This window comes from Lipophrys pholis, assembly GCF_963383615.2.
Source record: "Lipophrys pholis genome assembly, chromosome: 13".
NCBI lineage: Eukaryota > Metazoa > Chordata > Actinopteri > Blenniiformes > Blenniidae > Lipophrys > Lipophrys pholis.
The window spans coordinates 28,843,545-28,865,427 of NC_137632.1; the positions used below are offsets into that span (position 1 = coordinate 28,843,545).

A 21,883-nucleotide genomic window follows, 5' to 3' on the forward strand; every position below is an offset into this window, starting at 1 on the left:
GTAAAGTTACAGTAAAGTTCCTCTATGTAATAAAGAATGAATCCTTCACTTTAATGTCTCATTTTGCTGCGAGGAGGATTTATAATCTGCAGCGACGCTCTGCAGCGACGCTCTGCAGCGACGCTCTGCAGCGACGCTCTGCAGCGACGCTCTGCCCCAGATCGTGAGTCAGATATTCTCTTCCTGCTCGCCATTACGCCCGAGTTACATCGGGAGCAGCTGAGCTTTGACATCATCCTGGAAAGCAGCTCTGGTCTCCTCTGGTAAAGGAACCATCGGTGGTTCCTAGGCTAAAGGAGGTTCTAAAGGAACCATCAGTGGTTCCTAGGCTAAAGGAGGTTCTAAAGGAAACATCAGTGGTTCCTAGGCTAAAGGAGGTTCCAAAGGAAGCATCAGTGGTTCCTAGACTAAGGAGGTTCTAAAGGAAGCATCAGTGGTTCCTAGGCTAAAGGAGGTTCTAAAGCAAGCAATTTCCAGCTCCTCATCCCATGTGTGTGTGTGTGTGTGTGTGTGTGTGTGTGTGTGTGTGTGTGTGTGTGTGATATAAACACTCTTGACAGTAACAGAACTGTTGTTCATCTTTCATTTTATTATACTGAATTACAAAACGTGGCTCCTGCAGCGTCGTCAGGCAGGATAATGAAATAAATTAGGCAGAAGAGATTGAGTGTTCTCCTCCTCCACTCCTCCTCCACCCCTCCTCCACCCCTCCTCCACTCCTCCTCCACTCCTCTAAAACACTCCTTTCTCTCTCTTGTCGTCCTCCAGCAGGTTCCCCTCCGGAAAACGGGCTTCTTTTTTTACACACCAACTCAAAATCCGAGTCACGTTACGCAACTTTTCAGGAGTTATGAAGGGAGGAACCGACTTTTTAGGAGTTTGGTAGGAAGTTACTGAGGTACAAGTTGATCTGCTGCGTCCATGAAGATCCAATATGCAGCTGTTATTACCTCAAACGATGAAAAAAACGCCGGAAAGAATTGAACATTTTACATTAATCACCCAGTTAGAGAACAAATTAGCATTAGCTTTTAGCAACAACTTGCTAAGACGCTACTAGCCAAGCAGACTGAACTCTGCAGCGACTCCTTACCGAGTCGTTTACACGACAAGTGAAAATGCTAAACTTTTGTAGAGTTTTGGTGGCCCGTTAAGACGACAGTAACTTTTTGAAAATGGCTCAGTTTCCATGGAAACCAGGAAAAACGTAGCTTTTTCGAAATGCTCCGACCCCGACTCCGTGCAAAATGGGAAAAGTGCAACCTTTTGAAAAAGCTCAGTCTCCGTGGAAACAAGGGGAAACGCAACTTTTAGAATATTCTCCAACCCCGTATCCGTGGAAATGAGAGGAAAGAAAACTTTTTGAAAACGTTCTGACCCCGTCTCCGTGGAAACGGGGGTAAAACGTAGAATTAGAAAATCCCAGAAAGCCACAGATTCAGAATGAAGCAAAAACAACATGAATCAACGTTGGTGTGTAAACTCCTCCTCAGAACCCGGCTCAGACTGACGCAGCTGCTGGGGATCGAACCGAGTTCCCATCAGGCCTCGGCGAGCCAACGTCACACACTCCAAGAGCTTTTCAAGGTGTGGAGCTCCGCCCCCTCCAGGGGGCGCCAGAGAGCTTCCAGAAAGAAAACTCAAACCTCCGCGTTACACGACTTCAGACGCCAAGCAGAGAAGCAGAGTTCCTACATTTTCAGGGTGAAAAGTTCAAGACTGACCGTGAGACACGATTCGGGAGATTCAAAAGAAAACAAAGATAAACACACACAAAAGTGTGTGTTTAAAAGGGGGCGGGGCTTATCTCCCTGGGCGTAGAAAACCTCAGGCCTCCTGATCTGAGCCTGAAATGTGAGGATGGACTTTGGTATAACTCTTCCTCTCTGCCTCTCAGGGGTTAGGGGTGGAGGTGGGGGTGGGGGTGGGGGTGGGGCTTCATGCGCCCCCCCCAAAACATCAGTACATCAGTCGTTCTCGTCTCAGTTCACCTTGGAAAAGTGTTTTTATCTGGAGGAAACATCCAGAACTCAGTTTTCTCTTCGTTCCAACATCTGGATCTCGTACACACACACACACACACACACACACACACACACACACACACACACACACACACACACACACACACACACACACACACACACACACACACACACACACACACACACACACACACACACACACACACACACACACACACACACCGCCGTCACGCTGAGCTCAGCGTGTCGAAGCCGCAGAACTTCCAGCGTTTCTCCAGCGTGGCGCCGACACCGCTCAGCTCCTGTCTGAACATGGAGGGCAGACGCACCATGAGACGCTCCAGCTCCACCGCCGACACCTGGGGGGTGGGGGTGGGGGTGGGGGTGGGGGTGGGGTGGGGACGGGTGGGGGGAATACGATAGAATTCTTTCAGGTAATTCTCTTCTTTTATTTCAATCTTTTCCGTAACACTGAAAGGAGAAGGTTGTGCACTATGGAGCTGGCTCCAGGCCAAACGGTTGGTCCATTTGAAAAATTAAAAACACTGTATTCAAAATAAAAATAAGTGTATGGAAAGTTTTTCTTTTTAACTTATATATAAAATATATAATTTAGATTCATCTCTGGAATTCTTTTGATAAAATCCTTTATTTTCATTTTTCACTCTTAAATATAAATATTTATTGATATTTTAAATGTAGCTGTTGTTTTTTCAGTTCCAGGTTTCATGTTTTCAGATTAAGTTCTTCTTTTTTTCATATTCAAATCCTGTTTTCAAGTTTAACATTTTTTTTTTTCACTTTCAAAACATTCTTTCACTTTCAGATTCTATTTTTCCAGGGTCAAACTTTTGCCCCTGTTCTGGCGCGGGGCCAGATTAATAATTAATCAAACTCAGCCAAACGGGAAATATTATTATTATTATTATTATTATTATTATTATTATTATTATTATTTTTATTATTAATAATAATATCATTATTTTTATTATTATTAATAATATCATTATTATTATTATTATTATTATTATTATTATTAATAATAATAATAATATCATTATGATGAAGATGCCATAATAACAGTGAAAATAATAATAATGATAATCATCATCATAATAATAATAATAATAAAATAAATACAAATAAATAAAAATAAATAAAAATAAATAAATAAAATAAAATAAATAAAATAAATAAAATAAATAAAATAAATAAAATAAATAAAATAAATAAAATAAATAAAATAAAAAACATATACAAACAATAAATGCTCTTTGCTTCATGTTTTCCAGGTGTGTGTGTGTGTGTGTGTGTGTGTGTGTGTGTGTGTGTGTGTGTGTGTGTGTGTGTGTGTGTGTGTGTGTGTGTGTGTGTGTGTGTGTGTGTACCTTGGAGTCCAGCCTCTGGATGTAGGACCACAGGTACTCCAGGTTTGCTCCAAACGGATGGACGTGCAGGAAGGTCGATATGACGCCTGCAGAGGAAACAGCAGGAGGCGGAGAGAGAAACTCAGAGTCGCTCGGCAACGAAACTGAAGGTTTACAAACTGCAGCGGGAAATAAAATCAGTCATGAGGAGATTCTACTTTCCTCCACTGCAGCTGAAACTCCTCAGAATCTACCTGCTGTCACCTGAAACTGGAAAGGCCTGTTCATCACCGCTTCCTTTTTAGGAACAGTAAAGACCTAGTTTACACAACAACCTCATTTTAATAGTGTTTCCTGTTTCGGTTTCCATGACAACGCAGCTTGGAGTTACTGAAAGTGCAACGTTTTGAAAACAGTCTGACGCTGTCCCTGTGAAAACCGGCGATAATGCAACTTTTTCAAAACGACTCCCAAGGCACAACTTTTAGAAAACGCTTGAACTTCGTCATCACAGAAACGAGGGAAGACGCCACCTTCTGAAAATGGTCCAACTCAGTCGCCATGGAAACGGAGGACAACACAACTTTTCTATCTATGTGAGACTGTCGGTTTGGAATATTTGACACTGAAGTGATTAAATGAAGCCGATTCAAAGTGAGGAGGAAAGGACATGTACTGTATGTGTGAGTAGGACGTGTCCAGGAGGACAGACACCAGGACACAACGCAAAATATCCTAGAGCAGATCAAAATGATAATAAACGCTCTATTTTCTTGTTGCGGTTTCTTGCGTAGAATCTGAATCAGAAGCAGGATCCACTTTTAAACTTCAAGGTTCAGCTGATCTGCATCTTCATGAACTGAAACTTAATAAATCAAAATATTAATAAAACCTTCTGGCCGGAGCAGGAAGTGGCTCTCCAGCTGATTACTGCCGGGACCAGTGTGTGTGTGTGTGTGTGTGTGAGTGTGTGTGTGTGTGTGTGTGTGTGTGTGTGTGTGTGTGTGTGTGTGTGTGTGTGCGTGTGTGTGCGTGTGTGTGAGTGTGTGTGTGTGTGTGTGAGTGTGTGTGCGTCCGTGTGTGTGTGTGAGTGTGTGTATGTGTGTGTGTGTGTGTGTGTGTGTGTGTGTGTGTGTGTGTGTGTGTGTGTGTGTGTGTGTGTGTGCCCAGAGGCTTTGGCACAGCCAATATTTATTTCCTTGATTTATGTGGCTTGACGCTGGTAATCACAGACGGCCTGATTCAATTCCTTCCAGCAGAGCTGCTGAGCAGGAACCACCACCGGGGGGTGGGGGGGGGTGGGAGTGGGTGAGGGGGGTGGGGGGTGGGTGAGGGGGGGTGGGTGAGGGGGGGTGGGAGTGGGTGAGGGGGGTGGGGGGGCAGTAAAGAGGGGGTGAGACTAGGCTCTACTGCTCATCCCACAAATGCACGTCCTTGACAAAATGCTGCCCCAGCCCAAACGAGGTAAACAAATCCTCGGACTAGAAGCGTCGTTACCTCCGAGAACGAATCGACCAAACACACAAAATGTTCCACCTCTCAGTAACAACACCAGCCACAACATTAAGACCACAGGCTGCGAATGCTGAGGTCTGAACTCCAGCAGGTCTCAGGAGGTCAGCATTAAGACGACTGAAGAACTACAGTCAGAAGGTCTGGTGTGTGTGTGTGTGTGTGTGTGTGTGTGTGTGTGTGTGTGTGTGTGTGTGTGTGTGTGTGTGTGTGTGTGTGTGTGTGTGTGTGTGTGTGTGTGTGTGTGTGTGTGTGTGTGTGTGTGTGTGTGTGTGTGTGTGTGTGTGTGTGTGTGTGTGTGTGCTGGAGGTCTATTTACCAAGGAGCAGGGCTTCTTTCTCCGAGGCGACGCCTCCTCTCAGGAGGAGCTCGTTCCGTCTGTCCCTGCTGAGGTAGAGCGAAGGAACACACCCGTTCACCCCCTGGACACACACACACACACACACACACACACACACACACACACACACACACACACACACACACACACACACACACACACACACACACACACACACACACACACACACACACACACACACACACACACACACACACACACACACACACACCATCATCATTTAATAACCAGCTTTCACTGCGGCAGCCGCGGGGTTAAAAGGTGATATATGATATATAGAGTAACACTGTGTGGACAGAGGGGGTAGAGCAGAAAGACTGTCTGCTCTACTCTCGGTTCAGCTCAGGTTCATCATCCTCTGCTTTACATCTATACATATACATATATATACACACACACACATACACACATATATGTGTGTGTGTGTGTGTGTGTGTGTGTGTGTGTGTGTGTGTGTGTGTGTGTGTGTGTGTGTGTAGATAGATATACTTATGTATACAGTCTATATGAATGTCCAAATTTAAATTGTTGCAGACTGTTGATGTTAGAAATGAACTAGTTACTTAAAATACTCTTGTTGGAAGATGCTCTATAATCTGATGTTAGAGGAGGAAGATGCTCTATAGTCTGATGTCAGAGGAGGAAGATGCTCTATAATCTGATGTCAGAGGAGGAAGATGCTCTATAATCTGATGTCAGAGGAGGGCTATAATCTGGATGTTTTTCCTCTGGTGTCATTCCACATTGCCACAATATAGAATTTTATGTCAGCGAGAGGTGAAGATTTAGTTTTTCTGCTTTAATCTTTGTTCCAGTTTTACAAAAAGTATTTATTTTCCCAGGATCTGAAAATAAAGATTGATTTTAAGTTTCACTTCAATCAGCGTAACATAAATGAGATTAATACACATCAAGCAAGAAGAATCATTTCAGCGGAGTGTCGGTTTTCTGATGTAATCTGGATTAAGAGTTTTTACCTTTTCAGGAATCTCTCCGTTGGCCGCCTCGACAGCTTCTCCGGTGCTGCTCAGCAGCTGCAGACACACAACAGAGCAACACAAGATACTTTATTTATCCCAGATGAAAACAATACCTTCAATTAATCTGAGAAACTAGAGCAGACAAACAGCAGCGGATTGGATTAGTCAGATTATTTTTAAGATCAGAAAATTGAGACGAGGCGAGGATCTTCTCAAATGTTCATGCAAACTACAAAATCTGTTCCTTCTGCTTGGTTAAAGTATTATAGAGCATCTTCCTTCTCTAACATCCAGATTATAGAGCATCTTCTTCCTCTAACATCCAGATTAAAGAGGACCCTCCTCCTCTAACATCGAGATTATAGAGCAACCTCCTCTAACATCCAGATTATAGCGCATCTTCCTCCTCTAACATCCAGATTATAGAGCATCTTCCTCCTCTTACATCCAGATTATAGCGCATCTTCCTCCTCTAACATCCAGATTATAGAGCATCTTCCTCCTCTAACATCCAGATTATAGCGCATCTTCCTCCTCTAACATCCAGATTATAGCGCATCTTCCTCTTCTAACATCCAGATTATAGAACATCTTCCTCCTCTAACATCCAGATTATAGAACATCTTCCTTCTCTAACATCCAGATTATAGAACATCTTCCTTCTCTAACATCAGATTATAGAGCATCTTCCTCCTCTAACATCCAGATTATAGAACATCTTCCTTCTCTAACATCCAGATTACAGAGCATCTTCCTCCTCTAACATCCAGATTATAGCGCATCTTCCTCCTCTAACATCCAGATTATAGAGCATCTTCCTCCTCTAACATCCAGATTATAGCGCATCTTCCTCCTCTAACATCCAGATTATAGCGCATCTTCCTCTTCTAACATCCAGATTATAGAACATCTTCCTCCTCTAACATCCAGATTATAGAACATCTTCCTTCTCTAACATCCAGATTATAGAACATCTTCCTTCTCTAACATCAGATTATAGAGCATCTTCCTCCTCTAACATCCAGATTATAGAACATCTTCCTTCTCTAACATCCAGATTACAGAGCATCTTCCTCCTCTAACATCCAGATTATAGAGCGTCAGGTCTTCAGGTAGGAGACCAACATGTGTCTGAAGCTCATTGGACTCGTCTCTCAGCAGGACGGCACAGGAAAACATCATGGCTGGACTGTTGCCATGGCAACGCTCCTGTCCTTCCAATCCCCTTCATCCCGCCATCATTTTCATCCCCCCTCAGTGTGTGTGTGTGTGTGTGTGTGTGTGTGTGTGTGTGTGTGTGTGTGTGTGTGTGTGTGTGTGTGTGTGTGTGTGTGTGTGTGTGTGTGTGTGTGTGTGTGTGTGTGTGTGTGTGTAACATGAGTGTGTTTGACTTTGCGTTGTAGGTTTTCAATGTTTTATTCATTTCGATCCATTAAGAAGAAAACAACTCTTGTTTTTCATGTTTCTGTTCTCGACCTTTAGAACCTTTAATTCCATCGGTACCGTCGGTAATCTGGGGACACGCTGGAGTGTACAGACACGTTCATGAACAATGATGTAGAGGTGATACAGAGGGGATAGAGAGTTGAAGTAGAAGTGATGTAGAGGTGATGTAGAGGTGATGTAGAGGTGATACAGAGTTGATAGAGAGTTGAAGTAGAAGTGATGTAGAGGTGATGTAGAGGTTATACAGAGTGATACAGAGGTGATGGAGAGGTGATACAGAGGTGATGGAGAGTTGATACAGAGGTGATATAGAGAGGATGTAGAGGTGATATAGAGAGAATGTAGAGAGGATGCAGAGGTGATACAGAGGTGACGTAGAGGTGATACAGAGGCGATGGAGAGTTGATACAGAGGTGATGGAGAGTTGAAGTAGAGGTGATACAGAGAGGATGTAGAGAGGATGTAGAGCTGACGTAGAGGTGATATAGAGAGGATGTAGAGGTGATGTAGAGGTGATATAGAGAGGATGTAGAGGTGATGTAGAGGTGATATAGAGAGGATGTAGAGGTGACATAGTGGTGATGTAGAGATGATGTAGAGGTGATATAGAGGTGACGTAGAGGTGTGTAAACCCTGAGCACAGAGTAAAGACCTTGTCTCGGAGGGCCAGCACCTCCCCCTCCAGGTAGCGCTGCTCCTCTCTGGCCCGCTCTAGCTCCGCCTCCTTACTGTTCAGCTTCTCCTGCAGAGTTAAAAGTTGCTGGAAGAGAAAAACACAAACTTAACTTCCTTCCCTCTACTGAGGACACAGAGTTTGGCAGTAGAATCAGGTAATTTTATATTTATTATTAAACCTGTTTTTTCTGTAAATTAAATCAAAATTCTATTCTAATGTAACAGATTGAAATGAGTGTGAAGAGTTTTGATTTGGTTGATGGCCGATCGCAGCAGCTGCTCATCACCACCTTATAAACTGATAAAGAACCGGAGACAAACCAGAAGGGACAGGAGGGACGGGAGGGACAGGACGGACGGGAGGGAAAGGAGGGACAGGAGGGACAGGAGGGACGGGAGGGACAGGAGGGACAGGGAGGGACGGGATGGACAGGAGGGACAGGACGGACGGGAGGGAAAGGAGGGACAGGAGGGACAGGAGGGACAGGGAGGGACGGGATGGACAGGAGGGACAGGACGGACGGGAGGGAAAGGAGGGACTGGAGGGACAGGAGGGACGGGAGGGACGGGATGGACAGGAGGGACGGGAGGGACAGGGAGGGACGGGATGGACAGGACGGACGGGAGGGAAAGGAGGGACTGGAGGGACAGGAGGGACGGGAGGGACAGGAGGGACGGGAGGGACAGGACGGGCGGGAGGGAAAGGAGGGACGGGAGGGACAGGAGGGACGGGAGGGACGTTCTCTCAGTGTGAGAAGCTCAGGAAGCAACACATCGACAACAAGCCAGTGTGTGTGTGTGTGTGTGTGTGTGTGTGTGTGTGTGTGTGTGTGTGTGTGTGTGTGTGTGTGTGTGTGTGTGTGTGTGTGTGTGTGTCCAATGTGCCTCGTTGCATCACCGCTGTCACTTCAGATAGAAAGAGACAGGAAGTAGAGTCGCATCAGGCGAACTGTGTGGAGTCAGCGGAGCAAAGCATCATGGGAGCTCAGAGTCGCCCATGACTTGTGATCGGTTTGTGTTTTGTTTGTTTTGTTTGTTTGTTTGTTTGTTTGTTTTGTTTGTTTTGTTTCCCCTTCCTGAACTGTGATGAAACAGAAAGATGGTTTGTGTCTTTGTGATCAAATAGCTGCTCTTCCTCTCTGAACGAGACGTCACACACTTCAGAACTCCGTCTCATTGGTCAGTTATACTGAGACATGGATGGATATCCATCCCTCATCCATCCCTCATCCATCCCTCATCCCTCCCTCATCCATCCCTCATCCATCCCTCATCCCTCCCTCATCCATCCCTCATCCATCCCTCATTCATCCCTCATCCATCCCTCATTCATCCCTCATCCATCCCTCATTCATCCCTCATTCATCCCTCATCTATCCCTCATCCAGCCCTCATTCATCCCTCATCCATCCCTCATCCAGCCCTCATTCATCCCTCATCCATCCCTCATCCATCCCTCATTCATCCCTCATCCATCCCTCATTCATCCCTCATCCATCCGTCATCCATCCCTCATCTATCCCTCATCCAGCCCTCATCCATCCCTCATCCATCCCTCATCCATCCCTCATCCATCCCTCATTCATCCCTCATCCATCCCTCATTCATCCCTCATTCATCCCTCATCCATCCCTCATTCATCCCTCATTCATCCCTCATTCATCCCTCATCCATCCCTCATTCATCCCTCATCCATCCCTCATCCATCCCTCATTCATCCCTCATCCATCCCTCATCCATCCCTCATTCATCCCTCATCCATCCCTCATCCATCCCTCATCCATCCCTCATTCATCCCTCATTCATCCCTCATTCATCCCTCATCCATCCCTCATTCATCCCTCATTCATCCCTCATCCATCCCTCATTCATCCCTCATCCATCCAAACAAGCCATTGATGGGGGATGAAGGTGATGTCAGAGCAGAAAGAGGAGGAGCAGGAGGAAGAGGAGGAGCAGGAGGAAGAGGAGGAGCCCACCTGCTGCATGCTGTGCATGCTCTGCTGCAGCAGCTGGATCTGAGCCTCCGGGCTGTGAGCCTGTGCTGCAGTGGAATCCTCGTCCAGGCGGGCGGTTCGATTCTGGTCCCTCCTCAGGAGCTCTGCCTCGTTCCTGTAGGCGTCCAGCTGCCAGCGCAGAGAGTCGTTCTCCTCCCTGAGGGACGCCTGAGTCTGATCACACAGTCCTGGGGGGGTGGGGGGGGGGGGGGGCGGCAGTGGGGGGGGGGGGGGGGGGTCAAGGTGTTAGAAAAGTCATGAATTAAAAATGTATGTATCAAAACAAGGATCTTTGGAAGTGAATTTAGAGTTAAATTCATAAAGTCAAATTTAAAGCTTCAGCGGTGAAGATTGTAAATAAAGATCTGCAAAGTAAACATCCTGTTGACTTCATGTGAGCTGAAGCTTCTGTCTCCTAAAGCCTTCTAACAACAAGGTCAATCTGCTGGAAGCATCCTCAGGGGGTCAGGGTCAGGGTCAGGGTCAGGGTCAGGGTCAGGGTCAGGGTCAGGGTCAGGGTTAGGGTCAGGGTCAGGGTTAGGGTTAGGGTTAGGGCTAACCCTAACCCTAACCCTAACCCTCAGACCTCAGACGGACCGATCAATGAAAGGGATTGATACCGTTCTCCATTCGCATCTTCTTGCAGGGATTCTCCTCCGACTCCTCGTCCGACATTTCCATCTCCTCCTCCCGCCTGATGCCCATGATCTCCTCGCTGTGAGCGTTCCTCAGCTCCTGGAAGACCGACCGCTCAGATTAACACTCTGACCACTCAGATTAACACTCTGACCACTCAGATTAACATTCTGACCGCTCAGATTAACACTCTGACCGCTCAGATTAACACTCTGACCACTCAGATTAACATTCTGACCGCTCAGATTAACACGCTGACCGCTCAGATTAACACTCTGACCACTCAGATTAACATTCTGACCGCTCAGATTAACACGCTGACCGCTCAGATTAACACACGGACCACTCAGATTAACACGCTGACCGCTCAGATTAACACACCGACCGCTCAGATTAACACACCGACCGCTCAGATTAACACACCGACTGCTCAGATTAACACTCTGACCGCTCAGATTAACACACCGACCGCTCAGATTAACACTCTGACCGCTCAGATTAATAGACGGACCGCTCAGATTAACACACCTACTGATCAGATTAACACACCGACCGCTCAGATTAACACGCCGACCGCTCAGATTAACACGCCGACCGCTCAACTAGCAGCTCCACGGATTTTCTCCACACTGTTCCTCCACAGAGCAACTTCTGCTCTATAGATGCTCTATAATCTGGAAGTTAAAGGAGGAAGCTGCTCTATAATGTGGATGTTGGGTGGGGAGATGCTCTATATTCTGATGTTAGAGGAGGAATACGCTCTATAATGTGGATGTTAGTGGAGTGAGATGCTCTATAATCTGATGTTAGAGGAGGAGGATGCTCTATAATCTGGTTATCTACATTGTAACGTCTTTCTTTTTGCTGTTAGTTGAACGTTACTGACGCTTTTATAAAGTAAACAGGAGTTTAGTGAAAGTCAGAGTGATGAGGAGTTTCTGCTCAGCCGCTCTACAACGGCTCTGCTGAACGACAAAAGAAGTGATGTCACCGAAGAGTTTGTTCATTTATAAAAATCAGTGAATGTGTTTCTTTCCGTGTTGTTATGAGAATTATAACTAGAATCAGCTGAGTGGAACTCTGGATCATTTTTAACTTGGAAGTAACATGAGACAGTCGGAGTAATTAGTAATTAGTAATTAGTAATTAGTAATTAGTAATTAGTAATTAGTTAGTGGGCCAGTTCTGGCCTCATGCACTCAGTGTGTGCTGTAACAGCGCCCCCTGCAGTCACACACTGAGGACGATCCCGGTTCTGCTCCAGAACCTTCAGGAATGGAGGCGTAACGTGTTGCTGAGCGTCGTGGAAACATTCTGTTGTGACCCGCTCCTCTGGTCCGATTTGATTAGTGACGTAGGAACAGGTGGAGATCTTCGGCTCTGACGTCTGAAGTTGCTGCAGCAACGATCACGTTCACACTTACCGGCAACGCAACGGTTGACGGAGGCCTGAAGAGACATTCTGCGTTTTCTTACCTCGGGTTCATCGACACTATCGGACCTGAGCGAGCAGCGGCGCCGGGTCTGCTACACTCACTCATCGCTCTATTCACAGCAAAACAAACCGAGGAGGGGATTCATCAGCCAGAACATTATGACCACCCACTGGGAAATGATCCGGACACTAATTGTGGCCACATGATAAACTAGAGCTACACTCGGTAGAGCGCAGACCTTCGCCAACGCCACACTTGTTCGCAGAACCGAGTTAGCACCGCTAGCATGTTAGCCGTTAGCTCATATTGATGCTAACTAGCCTGTCAGGTAGCTACATCACTGTGAAACAGAGCAGGGAGCGTCTCCATGGCAACAGACGCTGATCTCCTTTGATCTCCTCCATGAGGAGCCTCTCATCTGCTTGTTTGGGAGTTTTGGCGAAGAGTTGGTAAAATACATACCTACATACATAGAAACAATAAAATTAAATTAAATTAAATTAAATAAAATTAAATAAAATTAAATAAAATTAAATAAAATTAAATAAAATTAAATAAAATTAAATAAAATAAAATAAAATTAAATTAAATTAAATTAAAAAATAAATAAAATAAAATCATATCCTCCTCAGCCCAACTTTCACTGGAGAAGGTAATTAGCACCACGACATAAGGTGATGATAATCTCTTCATACAAAGCAATGAGTTGTTGTCCACCATGTTGGTGTTGTTAATGACATCACGGAGAGGGAGGAGGGGTTATAGGTCAAAAGGCGGGGCCATGACATCATCAGCACTGAACAACACCAACATGGCGGACTACCTGCTCCAGGTGGCGCTGCAGGAGCTGCTGATGCTCGTGGCTTTAATAAGGACACATGATGAATTTGTACATTTCTCCATTTTTTCACGCTTCTTCTCTGTTTCTGCTGTATTTCTGTGACGACGTTACAGCGCCACCTATAGGCCTGGCAGGTGTACTACATCATGTTGAGTAGTTTTCATGGTGCTGCCTGGACGTTTCCGTGGATGTTTCTTGGTTTTGGCTGGACGGGGACCTACTCTGATGTGAGTCTGATTTTTAAATCCTCAAAGCAACGAGCTCGGTTCTTCCTCTCATGGTTTTAGCCGTCAGGTAGAGGCCGGGGACTGGATGTGCTTCTTGATCCGGGGATTTCAAACCTGTTTTATATCCCTGCAGTGGCTGCTGGTTCCCTGCAGAGGGCAGCGCACACCTCCTCACGTCCCTGTGACATGAGACACGTGAACCCAGACCTCCTCCTGTCTCAGTACGTTCAGTAACTCGTGTGCTGGTTTGCTCACAGCAACAAGCTGCTCCTGCACTTGTAGATTCACCTCCAGATGAATAATTGATTAGAAACGAAACCCTGGAAATGACTGCCGCCTCACACGCCGGAGGAACGGCGGTGGCGCTGCTTTGGATCTGAGCTGTGGAGAGAAGAGGAGGTCCGGTGATCAGAGCCGTCAGTCTGTCTGTCTGTGGAGGGAAGACAACAACAAGCCCCCCGAACACAGCCGGTCCCACCGGGCTGCCTGTCAGCACAAGTGACAGCGGGGTGCGGTGGGGGTGGGGGGCTGGGGGGAGAGAACTGAAGAAGAAGAAGAAGAAGAAGAAGAGGAAGAAGAAGAAGAGGAAGAAGGGATACCAACCTCACACTGCTTTCGCCAAATGTCTATGTTCTTGCGCTGTGCTTTTGAGAAATGGTCCCATGCCTTTTGCCTGGTGGCGGCGGTGAAAACGGCGGTGATCTGCTCGACTTTGGGGTGAACGGGGAGGAGGAGGAGGAGGAGGAGGAGGAGGAGGAGGAGGAGGAGGAGGAGGAGGAGGAGGAAGGGTCAAGACAAAACAAGCCATTTATGTAGCGTGGTCGCACTGACTGGAGGCTCGTACAGCAGCCAGAGGAGAGACCGAGCTCTGACCACAGGCCGGACAGACACAGACGTCACCTTCATCTTCCTCATCATCGCTGCCTGTCTGGGTCGTGTTTGGATGAAGGTGAAGAGGAAATACCCCCATAGTGTTTCCAGGGTTCTGCTCTGTGCTCCGTCACCTTCACCTGAACCGACATGGACGACGAACGACTGCAGGAAATATTAGCATTAGCCCGAATCCACACTCGCTGTCATTAGCATTAGTAGCTGTCATTAGCATTAGTAGCTCTCATTAGCATTAGCATGCTTAAAGAGAAGTTAGCCTCTCTTTCTGAGAGCTTATCAATAGTTCATAATGTGTTTCATTAAGCGCTAACATCCAGATTACAGAGCATCTTCCTCCTCTAACATCGAATTATAGAGCATCTCCCTCTTCTAACATCCAGATTACAGAGCATCTTCCTCCTCTAACATCGAATTATAGAGCATCTCCCTCTTCTAACATCCAGATTACAGAGCATCTTCCTCCTCTAACATCGAATTATAGAGCATCTTCCTCTTCAAACACCCAGATTATAGAGCATCTTCCTCGTCAAACACCCAAATTATAGAGCACCGTCCTCCCCTAACATCCAGATTATAGAGCAACTTCCTCCCCTAACATCCAGATTACAGAGCATCTTCCTCCTCTAACATCGAATTATAGAGCACCCTCCTCTAACATCGAATTATAGAGCATCTTCCTCTTCTAACACCCAGATTATAGAGCATCTTCCTCTTCTAACATCCAGATTATAGATCATCGTCCTCCCCTAACATCCAGATTACAGAGCATCTCCCTCCTCTAACATCAAATTATAGAGCACCTTCGTTCTCTAACATCCAGATTATAGAGCATATTTCTCCTGTAACATCAGATTACAGAGCATCTTCCTCCTCTAACATCCAGATTATAGATCATCTTTCTCCTCTAACATCGAATTATAGAGCATCTTCCTCCTCTAACATCCAGATTCCAGAGCATCTTCCACCTCTAACATCCAGATTACAGAGCATCTTCCACCTCTAGCATCAGATTATAGAGCATCTTTCTCTCATTAAACTGGTTTAACTTCATCTGAACGTTATGAATGAATGAATCCGCCATTAAACAGCTCAGCTAATGCTAACAACAGTTTAGCTAATGCTAACAACAGTTTAGTTAATGCTAACAACAGTTTAGCTAATGCTAACAACAGTTTAGCTAATGCTAACAACAGTTTAGCTAATGCTAACAACAGTTTAGCTAATGCTAACAACAGTTTAGCTATTTGCACAATAATGAAAACAAAACAAAAACGAGGAACTCTAGATTCTTTAACTTGTAGTAAAACACTACTTTTTAAAGAGTAACTGTACTCCTTTACATGTATCCGTTGTTGGTTTTGTACAATCAACTCATTTATAGGGACTATAAATGAGATTAAATGCTGAGTCGGGAGGTTTCAGTGGATTATAATCTGCAGGCAGTGGCTCTGTAGCGATGATATAAGAAGGAATCTTAAATGAGCTGGACTTTGTGCAGAAGTTTGAATGGTTGAATCAGTGGATGACAGAGTGAAGCTGCTGGGAGCCTCATGGAAGACGTGGATATTGTGAGTGAATCATTAAATCCTGTTTGTTTGAAGTCAAAGTAAGAAAGGAAAGAAGAGAAGGAAGTGTCTCCAGGCTGGAACTTCAGGGAAGAAGGAGCTGGTTTCTCTCAGCTGCTGTGTTTCCTGAGAACACGTTGCTCTGCTCCCTTCCACTTCCTGCAGCTTCCTGAATAAACACACGAAGCGCCAAAGCAAAGCCGACTTCGTTTTGGTTTCCAGGTTGAAAACAATTATAAACAATCAGCTGAATGAAAAGCCACAAACGCTGCGAGCGCCGCTCACGATTCCAGGGCGCTGGAGGCCTCGAGGTGAAGGCGTTAAATATTGAAGAGTTCTTCACAGTACCTCTCGGCTCCGAGCGCCTCGGGTTTTGTTCCGTTTGTTTGCAAACAGGATTTTTACATGAAAGATTTCAAACGTTTGTATTTGACCCTGCAGCCTGCCGGCGGCCTCCTGGTGGAAAACAATCTACATCAGACGGACGAGGTGAAGATCTGAACGATACAACGATCTGAACGATCTGAACGATACAACGATCTGAACGATCCAACGATCTGAACAATCCAACGATCTGAATGATCCAACGATCTGAATGATCTGAACGATCCAACGATCTGAACGATACAACGATCTGAATGATCCAACGATCTGAACGATCCAACGATCTGAACGATCCAACGATCTGAACGATACAACGATCTGAACGATCTGAACGATCTGAACGATCCAACGATCTGAACGATCTGAACGATCCAACGATCTGAATGATCTGAACGATCCAACGATCTGAACGATCCAACGATCTGAACAATCTAACCATCTGAACGAACTGAATAATATGAACGATCTGAATGTTCATAACGATCTCTGACGCAGATTGTTTACTCTGGTCCGTATCACACGTCTGGGTCTGACCACTTGAGTTCGTATTGTGTCACTTCTTCTGAGTGTCCCGACACTCCGTTCTGAGTCGTCCATCTTGCTGGACAGATCGTCTGTCCAGGCTCCTCCTCCAGGAGGACGTTCACCCTTGTCTTTAGGACTCGCCACTTATGATGGGATCACCTGAAGCACGTCGTCACCAGCTGGAAATGGGTTCTGAGGGATCTGAGGGATCTGAGGGATCTGAGGGATCTGAGGGATCCGAGGGATCTGAGGGATCTGAAGGATCTGAGGGATCTGAGGGATCTGAAGGATCTGAATCTTCTCATCGTAAAATGACTGGTTGAGGTTTGTCAGCTGCAGAGAGAGAAAACTAAAACACTCGTTGTGTTTTACACACCGAGAAACAAACCACGGAGACGTCACCATGGAAACGGGCGTGAGTAAACGCTTGGCCACATCAACTTGTTAATTTCTTCCTGTTTACGTCACACTCATCTACTGCACGTGAAAGCAAGTCAGCTTTTATTCTGAAGTCCAGTCTTCTGTCGGCGGTTCCAGATCTGACTCCAGATTTTCATATCAAACTGGACCAAACTGTTTCCACACGACGCAGGAAGTCGCTGCCACAGGCCGCAGTTCTACCGCTATATCTCTGGAGCCACTCAGACAGGAAGCCAGCGTCATGGCTGACAGAGCAGCTTACAGTTCAGTTGGATCATCAACCTCAGGCAAATGAGGAAATGTGACGCCTCCCGGCAGCGATCCCGTCAACCCGCTGAGTGATTCATAAGAACGGGAGCCGCGTCTGTGGGAAACGTTCATGTTTCACTTCCTGGAAAAAGTGTTTGATTCAGCCTCTGGAGAATGTTTGTCTGCTAAAGATTGTGAGTCCCTGAGAGTAAAGACGTGTTGATGATCAGCAGACTGACAGGAAGTGGAGGTAGGGCTGTGGTCATGTGACAACAGGAAGTGGAGGTAGGGCTGTGGTCATGTGACAACAGGAAGTGGAGGTAGGGCTGTGGTCATGTGATGACAGGAAGTGGAGGTAGGGCTGTGGTCATGTGATGACAGGAAGTGGAGGTAGAGCTGTGGTCATGTGACGACAGGAAGTGGAGGTAGGGCTGTGGTCATGTGACAACAGGAAGTGGAGGTAGGGCTTTGGTCATGTGATGACAGGAAGTGGAGGTAGGGCTGTGGTCATGTGATGACAGGAAGTGGAGGTAGGGCTGTGGTCATGTGATGACAGGAAGTGGAGGTAGGGCTTTGGTCATGTGATGACAGGAAGTGGAGGTAGGGCTGTGGTCATGTGACGAGCAGGTCTCTCTCCTGGCCTCCTCTGTACTTACATCTCCTCACCTGCAGCTTCACTTCCTTCACGACTGGAAAAAGCAGCATTCATCAGACTGGAAGACTTTAGAACCTCCATCACTTTAGAACCTCCATCACTTTAGAACCTCCATCACTTTAGAACCTCCATCACTTTAGAACCTCCATCACTTTAGAACCTCCATCACTTTAGAACCTCCATCAGAAGCTCATCGTAACGCAGTGGTTCCCAACATTTCTAACTTTGGAAGGCCTCTCCAGTTCCCAAACCAAATCCTCCCTTCTAACAGGTGATCAGAAGGACGAGCACGATACGTTCTGGGTATGGAGTACTGCACCGAGAGTACTCACGTCCAGAGGATTGTGTATGTAGAGATGCTGAAACCTGGGATTTAGAATGATTTAAATATTACATTTTCCAGGTATTTCTTTATGAAATACCTGTGCCAAGATGTCCAAGTGGCAGACACGTCTCATCTTGCCAACTTACAAAAGAAGGACCTTTCAAAATAAAATTACAGGACAGTTTTCTGGTCAGGAACCACTGCTGCACTGAATTTATCACTCGATAGGATTTGAATCTTTAATTCCAAATATAATTTAAAAGTCCATGCTTCCATTCTGCATTAGAATGCTGCCTTTTAAACATCTGCTGACATTTTATTCTGAAACTTCTCCAGCCGAGACGCTGCCACACTTCAACAAAGTCAACATTAAAGTAAAATCCACACGACTGGAACATGTGACCATACTTACCTCTGAGTACACACACACACACACACACACACACAGACACACACACACACACACACACACACACACACACACACACACACACACACACACACACACACACACACACACACACACACACACACACACACCACGACGAAGGGGATGGGGTTTATATTCTGGATGAATTGACGTCTGAAGTTTCCAACGTTTCAGATTTAGAACAGAAATGTCTGAAATCAGTTCAGCGTTTATTTTCACACTCCGTGACCCGAGTCAGTTTATTTCCTATAATTCAATCAGAGAAATGCAGTACGAGATTAATGAACGACTGGTGAAGTCATTATTTTGAGAAAATGAAATAAATGTGATTAAATGAAATTAAAGTAAATTGAAAATAATTGTTTGTGGTCTGTAGTATTTTAATCTGCAGCCGCATGTCGTCAGGATGGATTCCTGTTGTTGTTATTTTACCAACTAATTTCTAGCAAAAATGTTGTATTAAATCAAATGACAAAATTGACAAAATATTTATTGTAAAAAGTAATAATTTTGAAAAAATAAAACAATTAAAATAAATACAATTCTGTAACATAATCGTTTGAAAGTAATGACATATTCAGTTATTCCACCTGATTTGATCAATTTAAATAAATAGATTATACCATAAATCATTTAATATTAAATAGAAGTGCTATAAATAAAAGAAAATAATACTAATGAAAAAAAAAAAGATGTTTATGTTTACGAGGCCAGAATCTGCTGCATCACACACGACCTAACATTATTTAGAAAGAACTGTGTGTGTTAGAATATATTTTATGATTGTGAATGTATTTATAATCTAGTTTGAATGACCCTGCAGGAGTCGGACCCAGAGCAGCGCCGGATCTTTCTGACGGCGTCGGTGTTCCTGCGCCTGCCGCGTCGCTGCTCTGGGTCCGACTCATGACCCTGCATGAGTCGGACCCAGAGCAGCGCCGGATCTTTCTGACGGCGTCGGTGTTCCTGCGCCTGCCGCGCCGCCTTCAGCTGAAAACTGAGCTGAAGCAGCGTCAAACCTGCAGATCAGGACAGATCTGTGGAGTGAGGGATGTTAAATCCACGCTGATATCAGATAGAATCTTTCTCCTCTTTCTGGAAAGGTCAGCTCGGCGTCGCCGGGCCCGGCAGCCCGGCCGAGGCCGAGCTGACCGCCGCCGCACGGCGAGCTGGAGATAATGGAGCTGATGGGGAGACGGATGAGGGAGCGTTGTCATGGCGACCGGCCCGAGATGCTCTCAGAGTAAATGACTTGCACCGAGGCGGCTCGCGAATGGATGTGGTGGAAAAAAAAAAACAAGGCCTGTCGGTCTGCGGCGAGCTGATGTGTGGCGGCACGGCGCCCTGCAGCCGGGGGGGCGGGGGAGGGGGAGGGGGAGGGGGAGGGGGGAGGGGGGTTCTATTAATTCATTACTGTAACAAAGATAATAACGTTTTTGATGTTACACATTTTCAGACAGCAGCCAGCGATGTGCAGCAGCTCCATCGGCGGCTGCTTTAACTCACACGGCAGCGAGGAGACGGGATTATTAACATTTAATCTGGAACTCAAAAATAATAGAGACGATACAGAACAGAAAATCTAACCCCCCAATGGATTGATAGAACCTCCAGTGGAGCACTCAGACTCTATTTTGGAGAATGATTTTGATTCCTTAATGAATAATCTTCTTATAAATACATGAATGAATACAATTATTTAAATAAGATTAAAGTGAACAAAAATATCAGTTGATGAATTTATTCAGGTAAAAAGGAAACAAAGGAAGAAAGCAATGGTATCAAGTAAAGATACAATCACACAGTAAATTAAAAGAAATAATTTATTTATAATCCTCTTTAATTAAAAATCTATAATTTATTTATATTTATTTATATATATAAAAATAAGTAATTTAGGAAAATGCTGTATTTAAATCAATGAATGTATTCTTAGTCAAATAATGTTGATCAGAACAATTTGCAATAAAACGATACAGAAACTGATGTAATGAGAAATATTCCAAATTTACTTTTTGTAAATATTACTTTATTATGATGATTTTTACTACAATTATTCATCTATGATTTTTTTTTTTAAATAAATAGATCACTTAAAAGTACACATTTTACAATTTACATTTGAAATTTACTCCAACTAACTAACTAACTAACTAACTAACCAACTAACTAACTAACTAACTAACTAACTAACTAACTAACGTTCGTACTTTAGATGGACTATTCATGGATAATTTTACCTTTTTTAAAAACAGATTCTAATCGAAAACAATAATGAAAATAAATAAATATGCATATGAATGAAAGTGTTCTCAGACTGGGAGGTGTTGGAGGTTAATCCAAGATAATCCAGCCGATTCAGTAAATTGTTTAATGAAAACAAGATAAATCTAAATGAAGTAACGTTAAACATCCTCCATTAAAATGAAATGTTCTCCACCTGATCCTGGTCAAACTGGCAGTTCCTGCAGCAGCTGTCAGTGTTTGGACGGATCTCACAGCTTTCATGTGGGATTAAACGCTGCTCTCATTAACCCGGATTATCAAACAAATGCTCAAGCATTAGCATTAACAGGTGCTGCTGTGAGGCCGACTGAACGCAGTCGTCAACAATTCAACCTGACGAAGTGATTTGAGTTGATTTGTATCTTGAGCGTGGTGTCAGCGAGTATTTGATGGAACGTGGAGGTTTGATGTGATGCAGGACTCACCTGAAGCCCCTCCCCCTCTAGCCCCGCCCCCTCAGCCTGCCTTACCACTGCTCAGAGAGAGAGAAGAGTCCTTACACTGCGTGAGGATGGCCAGCAGGGCGTTCTTGAAGGCCTCCTTGGCGCTCTCCATCTCGTCCTCGTGCTGGGCCTTCTCGCCCATCAGCCGCCGCACGTGGCTGTTGGCCGACTGGATCATGGAGTAGAAGTGGTTGGCGGTGCGGCGGTTGACTTCGCCCCGGTCGATCCAGGTGAAGAGGACGGCCGT

General features: G+C 45.2%; 1 protein-coding gene across 1 annotated transcript in view; it reads right to left on the reverse strand.

Annotated features, from left to right (window-relative positions):
• Nucleotides 1–574: 574 nt before the first annotated feature.
• The window catches only part of enox1 (ecto-NOX disulfide-thiol exchanger 1), a 37,187-nt gene continuing 15,878 nt past the window's right edge, over nucleotides 575–21,883 (reverse strand). The window contains exons 6-14 of the mRNA XM_080478589.1: nucleotides 21,694–21,883; nucleotides 14,067–14,173; nucleotides 10,944–11,058; nucleotides 10,306–10,511; nucleotides 8,304–8,411; nucleotides 6,203–6,259; nucleotides 5,184–5,286; nucleotides 3,374–3,459; nucleotides 575–2,344 (exon numbers count right to left, since the gene is read on the reverse strand). The exon at nucleotides 21,694–21,883 is cut by the window's right edge and continues 23 nt beyond it. Coding sequence (XP_080334715.1) covers nucleotides 2,213–2,344; nucleotides 3,374–3,459; nucleotides 5,184–5,286; nucleotides 6,203–6,259; nucleotides 8,304–8,411; nucleotides 10,306–10,511; nucleotides 10,944–11,058; nucleotides 14,067–14,173; nucleotides 21,694–21,883 — 1,104 coding nt within the window. The 3' untranslated portion in view covers nucleotides 575–2,212. The remainder of the gene's footprint in view (nucleotides 2,345–3,373; nucleotides 3,460–5,183; nucleotides 5,287–6,202; nucleotides 6,260–8,303; nucleotides 8,412–10,305; nucleotides 10,512–10,943; nucleotides 11,059–14,066; nucleotides 14,174–21,693) is intronic.